The sequence below is a fragment of the Onychostoma macrolepis genome, chromosome 03, assembly GCF_012432095.1.
Source record: "Onychostoma macrolepis isolate SWU-2019 chromosome 03, ASM1243209v1, whole genome shotgun sequence".
NCBI classification, from domain to species: Eukaryota; Metazoa; Chordata; class Actinopteri; order Cypriniformes; family Cyprinidae; genus Onychostoma; species Onychostoma macrolepis.
The window spans coordinates 43,383,425-43,397,317 of NC_081157.1; the positions used below are offsets into that span (position 1 = coordinate 43,383,425).

General features: G+C 38.3%; 2 protein-coding genes across 5 annotated transcripts; both read left to right on the forward strand.

Annotated features, from left to right (window-relative positions):
• Positions 1-2,342: 2,342 nt before the first annotated feature.
• hoxb8a (homeobox B8a) lies at positions 2,343-7,167 on the forward strand. 3 transcript variants are annotated; one of them, XM_058768684.1, is made up of 3 exons: positions 2,343-2,468; positions 4,517-5,402; positions 6,172-7,167. In XM_058768684.1, the coding sequence occupies exons 2-3, from the start codon at positions 4,979-4,981 to the stop codon at positions 6,486-6,488; spliced, it is 741 nt and encodes a 246-aa protein (XP_058624667.1). In that variant the 5' UTR covers positions 2,343-2,468; positions 4,517-4,978; the 3' UTR covers positions 6,489-7,167. The 3 variants fall into 3 exon arrangements, with proteins under 3 accessions (XP_058624667.1, XP_058624668.1, XP_058624669.1); XM_058768685.1 differs by having other exon boundaries at positions 2,452-2,468; positions 4,578-5,402; XM_058768686.1 differs by lacking the exon at positions 2,343-2,468 and having other exon boundaries at positions 2,517-5,402; positions 6,175-7,167.
• Positions 7,168-8,321: 1,154 nt separating this feature from the next.
• Positions 8,322-12,754, forward strand: hoxb7a (homeobox B7a). 2 transcript variants are annotated; one of them, XM_058768687.1, is made up of 3 exons: positions 8,322-8,476; positions 8,688-9,001; positions 11,972-12,754. In XM_058768687.1, the coding sequence occupies exons 1-3, from the start codon at positions 8,358-8,360 to the stop codon at positions 12,229-12,231; spliced, it is 693 nt and encodes a 230-aa protein (XP_058624670.1). In that variant the 5' UTR covers positions 8,322-8,357; the 3' UTR covers positions 12,232-12,754. The 2 variants fall into 2 exon arrangements, with proteins under 2 accessions (XP_058624670.1, XP_058624671.1); XM_058768688.1 differs by lacking the exon at positions 8,322-8,476 and having other exon boundaries at positions 8,495-9,001.
• The last annotated feature ends 1,139 nt before the right edge of the window (positions 12,755-13,893 follow it).

Here is a 13,893-nt window from a genome sequence, read left to right on the forward strand (position 1 = left end):
GCAAGTTATGCATCAAGAGTAAAGAAGGATATTTTGCCTGCAGAGGCGATGCATGATAAATTATGCAAACTAAAAGGGATAAGGTAGGTCTAAATGTTTCAGACTCTGAAGTTCTAGACACTCAATAATGTAAGACCAGAGGCCCACTGTTAGCAGAGAAAATGTGTAGTGTCCAATGCGATGGCAAATGTGGTCATATGTAGTTTTATAGGAAAAAATAGAATAAGACTACTACAAATACAATGATTTGGCAACAAATTTAGACGGCCAAAATCCTAACAATTATGAAATCGATGCAATTGCAAATTAGAAGAGGAAAGGAGACAGCTTAAAAAAAATCTGCATTCAACAGATTGTAACAATTAAATATTTTTGAAGACATTGCCAGTTGTCCTGGCTCACAGATGTGTGCACGAATTCAGCCTTCGTCACATATTAATTCAGCATAAGTCTGTCCTGGTGATTCTAGGGCTGAGAAGATATTTTGAGTCCTGCCACACCATTAACGCCCTTTATTTTGGTGTTTTGAAAGGAAACAAACTGAAGAAAGGATGTACGCTCGATGTTCGGAGGAAATGGGAAGTCGACTGTCATAAAAAAAGAGAAAGAAATTCAATGTGGTGTGCCGCAATAAAATAATATGACTGTAATAAAACTTTATAGGGTATAAATTTCTGAAGGTTAAGAACTAAATGGCTGTAAAGCAAACACTACGCGAGAAACAAATGGAAGAAAATGTGAAAAACGTTTCAGGATTCTAATAACTGTAAGGCAAAATAATTTGCGTAAACACTGTGTCTCCGTTGGGGGAGCCTGTTTTTTTCTTCCCCTTTCTCGCATTTGTCGTTTATTGTGTACAGCGTTTGTTCTTTAGCCGTCCAGATTCCTTACAGAGTAGGGGGTCGGGATGGGTGAGATCTGGACTTCCACATGAGAGCCCTGAGTCCAATTCAATCGACGCCCACCCTTTGTTCCATTTCCGAACGCACTACAGCCCTTATAGCGGGCCATAAACTGCCAGAAAAAGGATTTCTGGCGAGACGTCTGGGATGACCAACGTTAATTTGTTTACAACCTTTGGGACCGGGCTCGACTTCGCCATTTTGTGGGTACACATCCGATTGTGTCTTGGTGATACAAAGGCCGGTTGATGAAGAGAAATATTTCATTCTCTCAAAAACAAAACCACACATTACATGAAATCTCGCCAACTATAGATTCCCTAAAATGTAGCCTGAAGTATGTTCATTATAGTTTATTATTTTAATTTAACATTCAGTTTATTAAATCTGCTTTATTGTATATGAAATAGCAAAAAATTGTTAAGAATTATGGTCATGTCGTGGTGTGTGGTTTGGTGGTAGTGTAATATAACCTGCATTATCAGTTATGTGAATAATAATATCATAAAGCTTTCGAATAAATAATAGTCTAAATATTTTTATTTCTTTCAAAAAATTGTGGTCAGAAGCTTAAAGATTGTCCGTATCGACAACTATCAAAAGGAAAGGCAACATGATAATGGTGATGATGACTACTACTAGCAATTTAGTGATGCTGGTGATACAATAGTACACAAGATCGTAGCCCAAATGAAAAAGAATAAGTAAGTATTTATGCACGGAAATGTTATTTCGTGCACTGAATTTTTTATTTTCAAACAGTGTGCAAGTAATTAGCTAAATATAATACGAGGCCGCTAGCATCAGCGTATTATTATTAGCCTGTTGTTGTTATTATTAGTAGCCTAGTACCAGCAGCAGTAGGTTTGGTGATGGTACTATTAATAGCGGTAATGGCAGTAGTTGTGCATTAAAATAAAAAGAGTGTAACCCAAATAAAAATTGCATATCACGGACGGAATTCTATTGAGCCTTATTGTAAATTTTAAGCTTAATAGAGTTAAATATTAACAAAATACTAGTAAGACAGAAGTAAAACTTTCTTTCATTGTTTTTTTATTTTTTATTTTTATGGTTTAACATTAGTGTTAGGGTTCCAACCCTATGTAAATTACTTTTCTAGATATGATGAAAACACACAAGACTAGATCCTACAAGGGTCGGTTTTAAACGGATTTCTTGTTATAGAGAATGAAAATAAGTACTTAACATCATTGAATTTGCACTTACAGAGCTGTTAATTCGCTCATTCTGTTTTTATGTCCGTTGTTTATAGAACCATTAGCTTTTGAACTTCCGTCTCATTACAGCTGCATTTGCTCATGGAGTAACGCACAATTGCCGCTTGATGGCAATGTTGTTCCATCAAAAAGTGACTGGCTTGCCACCCTCCACCCCCAAACCGGAAACACTGGGGCCAAACATTTGCAGACATGTGCGGTATTACACTTGACTAAAGTAAGGTTCACACAATTTCCCTCTGTTACAGCGGAGCTTTTGAAAGAGACGAAGAACATTAACTTCAGAGGATTCTTCAATCTAAGTGATAAAGATCCTGAGAAACAAGTAGACCCTTTTTACCTTTTTTTTTTACCTTTAAATGTTAGCATACAAAAACTTAAGATATCATAATCAATAATACATTTCTGTTGATGTTTCTTTTTTAACATTTAACCTTAATAAAATAGATTATTAAAAGTTTTCAGCTCGGCTTATTAGAAACTATTAGAGCAATTGTAAAATAAATTAAATCAGTGTACTTTATTATCTGCTCCATTTTACATGAAACCCAAACATTTTGAGATGTGATGATTCAGTGATTGTTTTAAATGGTAATAGGATTATATGATTAAGTAGCATAAGATATAAAGTCACCACACACAACTTGAGTTAGCAAATGTTTTATTGACAGCAAAAAAACACACATCACTTGACTACCGCTATTGCAGTGAATCTAGAAATTGTACACAACAAATAAACACACAAACAAACAAACAAACAAACAAAAACATATAACATGACATTCTCTGACACCATTCATTTCATTATTAGATTCACTATATACCGACATATTTATAAATGCAAAATTACAGAAAACATTTACAATAGAATGTCGGTCATGCTTGTGAATTATATTTAGCATGCGAAATTCTAGGTTTGACTAAAGCCGAATCATAAGCTTTACTGGTCAAAAGGAGAGATTCACGCTTGGTGAACTCCTTGTCCTTGTTAAGAGATAAACGTTTAAGTGTAGAACAAGATGTGTGTGACTACCGCTTAAGACTAACTCGTAATATAGAAACATTAACATTGAACATAACTCACGTGTTGAAGTGTAAAATATTCCGTATGACTATTCATATAGCTAGTCAACATAAAGCTTCAAAAGGATTCGTCACATTGAGGTGATGATTTTGGGAGAGACACAGCAGTAATTTACAGACGCAAATGAAGTTGTAAAATGACAAGCACCAACAGCATATGTGTCATGTAGATTTAAAAAATAGAGAACCTTTTTGTGCTTTAGGTGAGCATTTTTATTCAGTGTATGCTTACAAATGACAAATACAAATATTGGTTGTTACACATAGCAAATGACAAAATCTTACATTTGTAGAAAATATGAAAAGTTATATAATTCTATAATCATTTTGTAATTAGAATTGAATACATTTTTCTCCCAAATCAAAACTAATCCAGAAACAGTTTTAAACGGCTACAAGCACGTAAAATACCCTATATTGTTTGTTTACTCATTCATTTTAATTAATTTGTTTACTGATTTTTGCTTTTTTACCATTAGAAAATTTCAGGCACGGTACTTTTCACCCCTCGGATTTTCTAGGTAATGTTAATCAGATTTACTCATGCTAAACACAGTGGCAGACTGTATGGAAAACAAAACGAAAATGACAATTAAAGGACTTACTATTTCTGCATGGATAAAATCCGGAGTGAAGCATTTACAGCACCGGTCGTAGAACCTCATAAAAACCTAACAGCTTTTTGATGCTCTACGTCAACAACAAACAGTAGGGGCGTTTATTGCATTTTATAGTTTGTTAAACCATTTACAACCACATTTGCCATTACACCTGACGTGCAGGTCCATTCCAACATCCTCATATCTCTGTAAATATATTTATATAAACACAATTATCAGAATATTAAATATGACCACCTCGCTTATTTTCGATGCGCGCGCCTTGGTCGCTGCAGAGGATGATTTTGTAAGTTTAAGCGTTCTTATAAGGGTTATAGGATGCATTTAAACTGATGCCAGTTAAATCGTGTACCTTTTAAAATTGGCCGTCTCGACCCTGACATTTAAAAAAAGGAGACTCGACCTCGTTAGAGATTTGGAAATTAACGGCTAAATATGCATCACTTTAGGTTGTCTGTGATGAACATGCAAAAAATCAATCTTTCAAACGGGTTTGGAGTGGAGAAGTTGAGTGGGGGGAGGGACAGAGGCTATGCACTTGATCTGATGCAAAGCGGCAGATTTCTCATTAACTTACCCGCTTGAACATATTAATGTGCATATTCTCCCCTCCTCTCTCTCCCTTGGCCCCCCTTCCCTCTCCTGCTCCCTCGCGCTCTCTCCCTCTCAGCTCTCTCTCCCTCGCTTTCTCTTTTTCTCTCTTTTTCATTCTCTCACTCCCTTCATATCAGAATCGCGCAGAGCGGTGTCCGTGTAGGGATGCGAGAAGCCAATGGAACGAGGATTCGATAGAAGATGCAAATGATCGTGAAAACACACAGCAAAATATGAAACTTCTCATTTGCAGCCGAGTAAATCATAGAAAAACTGGTTGGGAACTGGCACCCTTCACCGGAATTGTGATGCTGGAACTCTACAGTGGGAACATGCCTATGGAAGCTTTAGCTAAGTTGTTTTAACAAAGGTATACAAACGCAAACCGTTCAGTTTTTGGAAATCAAGGCTTGGCTGCTGCATTGTTTGTTACCTCAGTAACTGTGAAACTGACAACTCTCTGAAGCTACTGCGCTGATATAAAGACATTCAAACGCAAACTCTTGAACAAAATCAGCACCAACAACAACATCAAAAGATGAGCTCATATTTCGTCAACTCTCTCTTCACTAAATACAAAAGTGGAGACACTCTGCGGCCAAACTATTACGAGTGCGGATTTGCTCAGGACCTAGGGACGAGACCCACCGTCGTGTACGGTCCAGGCACCGGGGCCACTTTCCAGCATGCCCCTCAGATTCAGGAGTTTTACCACCACGGCGCATCCACGCTCTCCGCAGCTCCTTACCAGCAGAGTCCCTGTGCAGTAACTTGTCACGGCGAGCCGGGTAACTTCTACGGTTATGATGCTCTCCAGAGGCAAACGCTTTTCAGTGCTCAAGACGCCGACTTGGTTCAGTATAGCGACTGCAAGCTCGCCGCGGGGGGCATCGGCGACGAGACGGACAACACAGAGCAGAGTCCGTCGCCCACACAGCTGTTCCCGTGGATGCGACCTCAAGGTGAGCCTTGGTATACAGAAAAGCCGGCCAACTCGCGTTGTGTGTGTTCGTGGAAGTGACATAAACCTGGGTTTGCCACACGAAAAAAATCTCAGTGCAATTTAGGTTTAGAATTGCATTTCCTGTGTGCAAGAGAGGAGGGGGGACAATAGCCGTTTTTATTGTTTTATGGTGTTCAAAACTTGTGAATCACTTTACAGTTTAATGACCCTGCCATAGAAAGACAGGAGAGTGGAGGAAGAGGGCGAGAGAAAAGCCCCTTCTCTTCTTGCTGTTCCCATGTGTGAGACTTTGCCCCACAGCTGATCTCTCACTTCTCACCCAGGTCAAAGTTTTACTGCAGCTTTTAACGACTTACAGTGAGACCTGAGTTTATTTCACTACACAGTGGTCGTTTCACAATGATTATGTCATTTATGGCTGTGCCTAATCCTTTGAACATGTGAAATAGTATAGACTGCTTTTTGACGACTCTACTGCGGGGTTAGTGTTGCTCATTACTGTGTATTAGTGTTGTGGTACTTATATTTGTAATGGCGGAGCTTTTACATTAATTACTGTGTTAGGCTGTGGGGAGTCTCCATGGTACACTAAAAGCCTTTCCATAAACTAATAATGTATCGCGATTATGTACTGTAGATGTTCGTTTCGTGTGGAAGTTGCCTTTGTGGAATGTTGGTTCAAGAATATGTTTGAACTCGATTGTAAAATTTCGATTTGGCGCGTATTGTAAGCTCTGTCTAACATCTGTAAACTTCTTTATTGCCAGTAGCTGCCGGACGGAGGCGAGGCCGCCAGACCTACAGCCGCTATCAGACGCTGGAACTCGAGAAAGAGTTTCTCTTCAATCCCTACCTAACACGCAAGCGACGGATTGAGGTATCACACGCTTTGGGACTGACAGAACGACAAGTCAAAATCTGGTTTCAAAACCGTCGCATGAAGTGGAAAAAAGAAAACAACAAGGACAAGTTTCCAAGCAGCAAGTCTGAACAAGAGCAGATCGAAAAAGAGAAACGGGAGAAAGAACAGGCATCCGGGACACAGCCAGCCGGCGAAGACTGCGACAAGGCAAAACAAATGTAAAGCGGATGCGAGTGTGTGTGTGTGTGTGTGTGTGTGTGAGAGAGAGAGAGTGTGTGTTTGTGTGTGTACGTGTGTCAGTCAATCAAAACGGCAAAGAATAAATAGGGAAAATAAAACAGGACAATGACGAAGAGAATAATGGTGTTTGCATGGGAAGTTTGTCTCACAGAGACATTTTAATCAAGTCGAGTGGTTACATCTTTCACTCGAGGAAGGAACAGAAAAAATGACTGGGACTATACGAATGACTATACACTTAATGTTTTGACCACAGAACTTCAGGAAGACGAAGGACAAGAGGCATTTCTACTTTTTAACTGTTGTTCAGAGAGTATGATAGTGTTAAAGCTAGTCTCCTTTCTTTGTGAAATAATTATCGTGAAACTTAAGTTTCTATTGTTAGGATATTGTCATTAACAATTACCTTGGCAGCTGTATAGTTTTTAAGTTAAATGGTGCACTTTTAACTGTTCTCACTTATATGTTATGATGATGAAGTAGAAATTAATGACTTCCAACAACATGAAACTGCCTATTTATGCCGTAGAATCTCTTTTTACACGTCTTTGGTTCTTCTTAAATCGATGGTATTTTTTGTTGTCTTCCTTTCATGGGGTAAGCATGCGCACAGTGGATTATAAAAATGAATAAACATAATAAAAAATAATTTTGAAAATTATGTCATGTGACCCATGTTTACTATGAATCCAATTGTTGTCATTCACCTTTACTGAAGTAGATATGGACTATATGTTTTGTTGTCATTCTTGACTGTATTCTAGTGTCTAAAACTGGAGGAATCCGGCAGAAAGTGGACACAATAAAGTTTACAAGCGACAATCCCTGGCATCATGTATCCTCGACATCATTTCTAGTTAATGTGCGGTTCCAAGGTCCGCTTCAAATCCAAAACTTTTAGGTTACCAGACAAGATGTTGTTGATGTTAAAACATAGGCCTTAATTTCAAAGAATCCATTTAAGCGCAAACATTGAATAGTACAATAAAATTAATGTTTACAAATTTGTAAATCTCACAGAAAAGTCATGCAGTGTGGCCTGACGTTTGATTTATAGTTAGATACGTGAATTAAAAGAGAGGCGGCATGTGAAACCACAACTGAAAACCCCCATAACTACTTTGTCAGACCAACACTGTAACACAACACGATATAATACCCCACTAAACAGAAACAGACTATGTATTATCGTGAATCTACATCTACAAAAATCTCTTAAAACGAAATTTCATCTTGTTGGTCTTTGTTAAATGTGGGTATTTTGAGTTATGGGAGCACATCGAGTCAGGTGAATTACTGTCGTAAGAGTATGAGGGCTTCTCAAACATTCAGAGAGAGCAAGTTCCACGACAAGATTCAGAGCTCTCGCGCGAACATGTTTGCTATGTACAGGGAAACTGTTTGGGGTGCACTGAACCAGTCCGTCACCATGGAAATGGCTAGTTGGCGGTGACTGTTCAAGCTATAGGGATGCTTTGAAGCAGAAACCAGTAAGGGCCCGAGTCATCATGCTCTTTACACAGGCAAACTGTACAGACATTGCAAAAATGCAGTGATGTGATTGGGGTATGCGCAGGACCGGTGACAAGAGGAAATAGTGTTGAAAATCAATACAGAAATAAATAGGTTTCTTGTTATTTGTGTGGTGGCCTCCCAAACAGGAGGCACGTTCCTAAATCTGTACAACCTGAACTCATTTATAAGTTTGTACAACCCACAATTATTTATTGCTTGGCACGGATTTAGGTGATTACACAACCCTTCTCAATAGCCTATCGATTTGTGTGTTCTCCTGTGCGTTTGTGTTGACTGTAGGTACCGTTGGCTGTAAGTGAATAATTTAACAAATTTATGTGGATGGTCAGCTGCGAAGCCCTTCTCAACATCAGACGGGGCTCTGGGAAGACGCACACCCATTGGAGGATATTTCATCACGTGCTGCCCATCACGTGGCCCCAGAGGAAAAAGGGGTGATTTTTGGTGTAAATCTAGACTGTAATTCTGTAATATATCATTGGACCTCGTAAAACCGACAGTAAAACTTCTTGGCATATAAATCACTTCTCAAATTATGAGTTCATTGTATTATGCGAACGCGTTGTTTTCCAAATACCAAGTGGCGAGTTCAGCCTTCTCTACAGGCGTGTTTCCCGAGCAAACTTCTTGCGCCTTTTCTTGCAGCTCGCAGCGGGCCAGCGGCTACGGCTCGGCTTCCACCGGTGCACCGGTCTCCTCTACATCTTCTGTCTCCCTGTCGAGCATGTACACTAACGGTGCTAGCCTTTCCAGCCAGACTCAAGGCATGTACCCCTCTGCGTATGAGCTGGGAGCTGTTTCGTTGAACATGCACAGCTCTCTGTTTGACCATCCGAGTCTTCCCATGGTGAGCGCTGGCGATCTCTGTAAAGCGCAAAGCAGTGGTAAAGAGGAGCAGAGGGGCTACCATCAAAACAACGAAAACAACCTCCGAATCTATCCGTGGATGAGGAGCACAGGTCTGTGAAAACTGAATGTTTCTTAAGGACAGGGGTGTGCTTCTGTATGACTGAGGGGGAGGGAGGCAGGTTGAGGGGAGCGACCGAATCATTTCAAAAAGTGTTCTTTTCCTCAGATCTTTATTATGACTAATTAGTCGCCATAATTCAAGACACCCTAGTACGTAGTAGTTCGTGTTTGTGGAAAAGGGAGGGGACGACATATGAGAGGTTTGGATGAATTATGTAGCTTTAGCAAATACTCAAGATTCTGCTGAGATTGTGTGTCATGATTGCATATGTTGCTGTGTGTACTCGTGAATCCGTCTTTAAGTTAGGATGTTGGCAATCACTGGTGTTAAAAATTCTCATGTTTTCGATATAGAGGGCGGGGCCTTGTATTTCTAGGGTATGTTACAGCTGCGTGGACCTTTGTTTTATTGTCAGAAATTTAACCGTGTCTGTGCGTGGACGCGCGTGTGTGTGTTTTATATATGTGTATGCTGTACATGTAAGTGCCTGCGTGCGTGCACGCACGCATGTGTTGGAAATTTCACCAAACATACGACTCAAGACATACGAGCCAGTTCCGCGACTAATTATTCTCTCAACAGTGGTTTTTAACAAATCGTCAACTTTTCGTAGGAATAGCACTTTTCTCACATAGTCACCATACGTCCCGGCTGACATATTTGAAAAGGAGGTCGACAAGTTCTCTTTTAATGATTTTCTGCGGCCCCTCAAGACACTCCCCACGAGCACCGACGTTCCTATCAGTCAACTGTCAACCTGGGGCGCTTCTTCTCTTGTTAGCTCACAATGTAAAAATACAACAACATAAATAGTTTTGGAACAGATACCTCATTAGCAAAGTTGATGACATTTACTGGCAGATAGTCCTTGCGCGCCTTTGGTGTATACATTTTCGTTCTGCGTCGTAGTTTTGTGTGAAATGCTATTTAAAAATAATGCATGGGCCATAGTTAGCCTATCTTACCGTCGTTGTACAGAGAGATACGACATTTTAAATCATTTTAACTTTAATAATATCCGCAGCCAATCGACCGAATTTCGTTTGCAAACACAATTAAGCTTCTTTCAAATAGCGGAACTGTATTTTAAGCATTTTATTTATTTATTTATTTTATTGTTTTAAGAAAGATCAGATTAGTCCACTGATGTCCTGCCATGTCCGCTGTAAAGGCCACATATTTGGTCTTATGATACGCCAGAACTGGTGTAGACCGATGCATAGAAGGAAGTCGGAGTATATGCATTCTCAAGTATATAGGATAAACACATAAAAGTATTTCTTTTGCTCCTATACATATCAGAAACATATACTGGGCCTTGTACCTCCAACCACTGGGTTTTGTGCCTTTATTACTATAGGGCCAGCTGCCTTTTCAGTTGATTTCGTGCTTTGATATTTCACATAGATGGTCTCTGTCCCTTGCTTTATTTCTCTTTCACTATTCACAGACAGACACATTCACACACTGACCAGATGAAATTCTATTTCCATGTCTATCATTCAGGAGCCTGTGTACGTCAGAGACCCTGCACAGGACCGAGTACAATGCTCTTCCTTGTTTTAACTCGTGTAAAAGCATTCGTTCTGCGAGGACACATCATTTATGCACTTAATTTATACCTCTTAAAGAACGAAACAGCTGTATCATTTTTGTGGATTTCAGTACTGAACTTGTATTTCTTTCTCTCGATTTCTCTCTTCGCTTCTGCTTTTCACTCAAATTCTCTATGCATTTGCACAGTTTGTGCTAGACTAGTATCAACAAGAAGTGACACGGTGTTGCCGACAAGACGGAAGTAAGACACAAACGACTGAAGAGTGCAATAAAAAAAAGTTCAAAAAGCACACGGACTCAAAGCAGTCCCCATTTGTCCACAGTCTGCTGGAAACGGAAACGCAGGGACAGCAGAAAGTCACTGACCGTGCATGGGCAAGGTTGTGAAAGTCTAGATAGATTTCTTCTCTTTAAACGTGCATCTAAACGATGGATACTTTACGTAGATGGCTTCTTTATCTAGATGGATAGACGAACACTTCAGAGCTGTGCAAGGGAACTAGATCCTGTTGTTGACTTTGGTCATGTTTAGAAGGAAGTCTGAACGCCAGGGCTCCATTAGAGTCACGGGAGTGTGCGAGCCAGTGAATTTTCTTTCAGAGGGGGTATTTGTGTACTTTCATTTTGCTTTTGAATTACAGTCCACTTTTATATTTAAGATACATTTGACCTTTGAATAGCTACTGTTGTGTGTCTTTAACCTTAATATTGAGTTAAAACGTAATGTTTAAATAGTGGTCAAACGCATGCTTAAATTACACACGTGTGTGTTTCATTTTGCTTTATTTTTACTATAGTTTGTGACCTAAATGTAAGCAATAAAAATACAAAAAATTATTTAGAAGTAATTAAAACGTTTGAGTTTGATCTCAGCATTTTTTTTTTTTTTTTTTTTAAGTTTCAGGATTTAATAACTATGTAATGGTTTTTCGCCCAGGCACTCTGCAAAAAGTTAAAAAGTCGCTTCTAAATATTTATAGTCACAAATCCCAATTTGTGAAAATGTGTTTGTATAATCACAGGCCGATTTGTTTATGGTACGACAATAATACACAAGCGGAAGCATGAGTTTTGATGACTCTCTTTTCCCCAGTGTGCAATATTGCTGAAAATACTAAAATAAGTCTAATCTCTCTTTTTTTTTTTTTTTTGCATTCACTCATTGAAGTGTAAAGTATATATCATATTTAAATGATTTTTAATTGAATTATAAGTTTTTCGTTTTCATTCACACCAATGCGGATTCACACTGGCTGAACTGTTTTTTTTTTTTTTTTTAATTTAAATTATTATTTATTATACCGATAAAGATTTGAACACTTCATGTTGTTCTTTGCTAATGTTGTTGGTATACATATATTCATATTTGTTGCTTTCTGATCCTCCTTTCACATTTCCACAGGTGCGGACCGGAAAAGAGGCCGTCAGACATATTCCCGCTTTCAAACATTAGAGTTGGAGAAAGAGTTTCACTTCAATCGTTACCTTTCACGACGGCGGCGTATTGAGATTGCACACGCCCTGTGCTTGACCGAACGCCAGATAAAAATCTGGTTTCAAAATAGAAGGATGAAATGGAAGAAAGAGAACAAATCAATGGGCCACTGCTCTCCTGCTGCTGACCAAATCGGGGGCGACGAGGAAGAGGAAGATGATGAGTAGCCACGCTAGTGCAAAATATAAAAATAGACTATACTATAGACTATACTATCGATTCAACCCGCTTTATTTCGGGATACACTGAGTTGGAAAAAAAAAAAGACGTGCTACTTACAATACTGTAGGTAAAATGTCACTGTCGTCTACCTATGTAACTTGTGTTAGAGGTGTTAATGTGTTAGACTATACTATAGTAATACAAGTAATTTTAAAACGCATTTTAATATAGTTATATACGTTTAATAGGTCTACTCCTACTGTATATGTAGCCTAAATTATACATATAGCCTATGATTAATATTAGTGTTAATAATACTGGATCATATATTTCATATATCTGTGACTGTAACGTTCGGCCTAGTCACTGTGGGCTCAAACACAGAAGGGAGCAAGCTATTTTTAATGATTTCATATTTTGATATGTCCCTGTTCTGTATCTATGTGTACATTTCTGTCTGCTTAAGCATTTTTCTCTGTTATATTTTGCGCAAGTGTTAAAATAAACGAACTGTACAGTTGACCACAAGATGTTTGAATTTTTGCCTCTCGGGGAATTTTCTTTTCTGTGTTCTTTGATTGCTTTTCGTTTCGAATCGAATTAAAATCACAATAATGCTGAGAAAAGACCCCTGGATGTGATAATACCACAAGCATGCATGTTAATATTTTTTAAAGACCCATACCTTTTTAAAATGTTGCCCTAAGCCACTCGAAAATCCGCCTCTGCTTAGTGTTTTAAACTACAACAACAATAATAGTAATAATAATAACAAATAGAAAAGTAATAAAAACGGAAGCAACCTCGCCTGGAAGTCTACTGTTACGTTTATATTGTCTACATTTGTTCATCTCTATTCGCTATCAGGTTAAAACATCTTCGAAACAAGTTCTTTTTTAAATTAACAGTTACATGGGTATATTACTAAAATGTTAGTAATATACTGGAAAAAAGCTTAAATTAATACTTTTCCATTATTTGGGAATTACAATTGTTTTGTTGTGGACAAAAGAATACAATTAAAATATCAACAATAATAATAAACATTTTAAACATTTGAATTTTTATAAACTAACTAAAAATGTACAGTTATTTTAATTCGGTAGATTTAGTAGTGATCAGTGGAATTGAAATTATTTCACAAAGTACAAAGCACCAGAGCACTGTTAGTTGTATTCTATAATATTTTAGTGACATTGTCGTTTTTTTTGTCAATTAATACAACAGTTTTCGTTTATTGTGACTTAGTTTTTTCTCCCTTAGGTCACGCCGAGTGCTTGTAGTGAAGTGACAGGTTCTGTATCGTGTGAGACCAAAAGAAGGCGTTTATATTATAGGGTTGTAAACTAATGTGTTTAGTGCATCAATAAAAAAGCCGGAAACGCCATAAAAGGGACAAAAAAATCTGCAGAATGGGAAAACCGTCGGTCTTTTCTCGTTTTAGATCTTGTAGCAGCAGTTAAGCTTTTGGTGACAATAATTTTTCTGATTTAGACAAAACTGTAATATTATAAGTGACCCGTATTTTTATTTAATGTGTTTATTTTGTGTAAAGCAAATCTCCAAAGTCTTCAATGCTATTCGCTTTATTGTGCTTTTTAAAAATGTGCATTTTGTCGCACTGCGAATTTTTCGTGCATCCATAGTTTAGTGCAGTGCATTTCTCG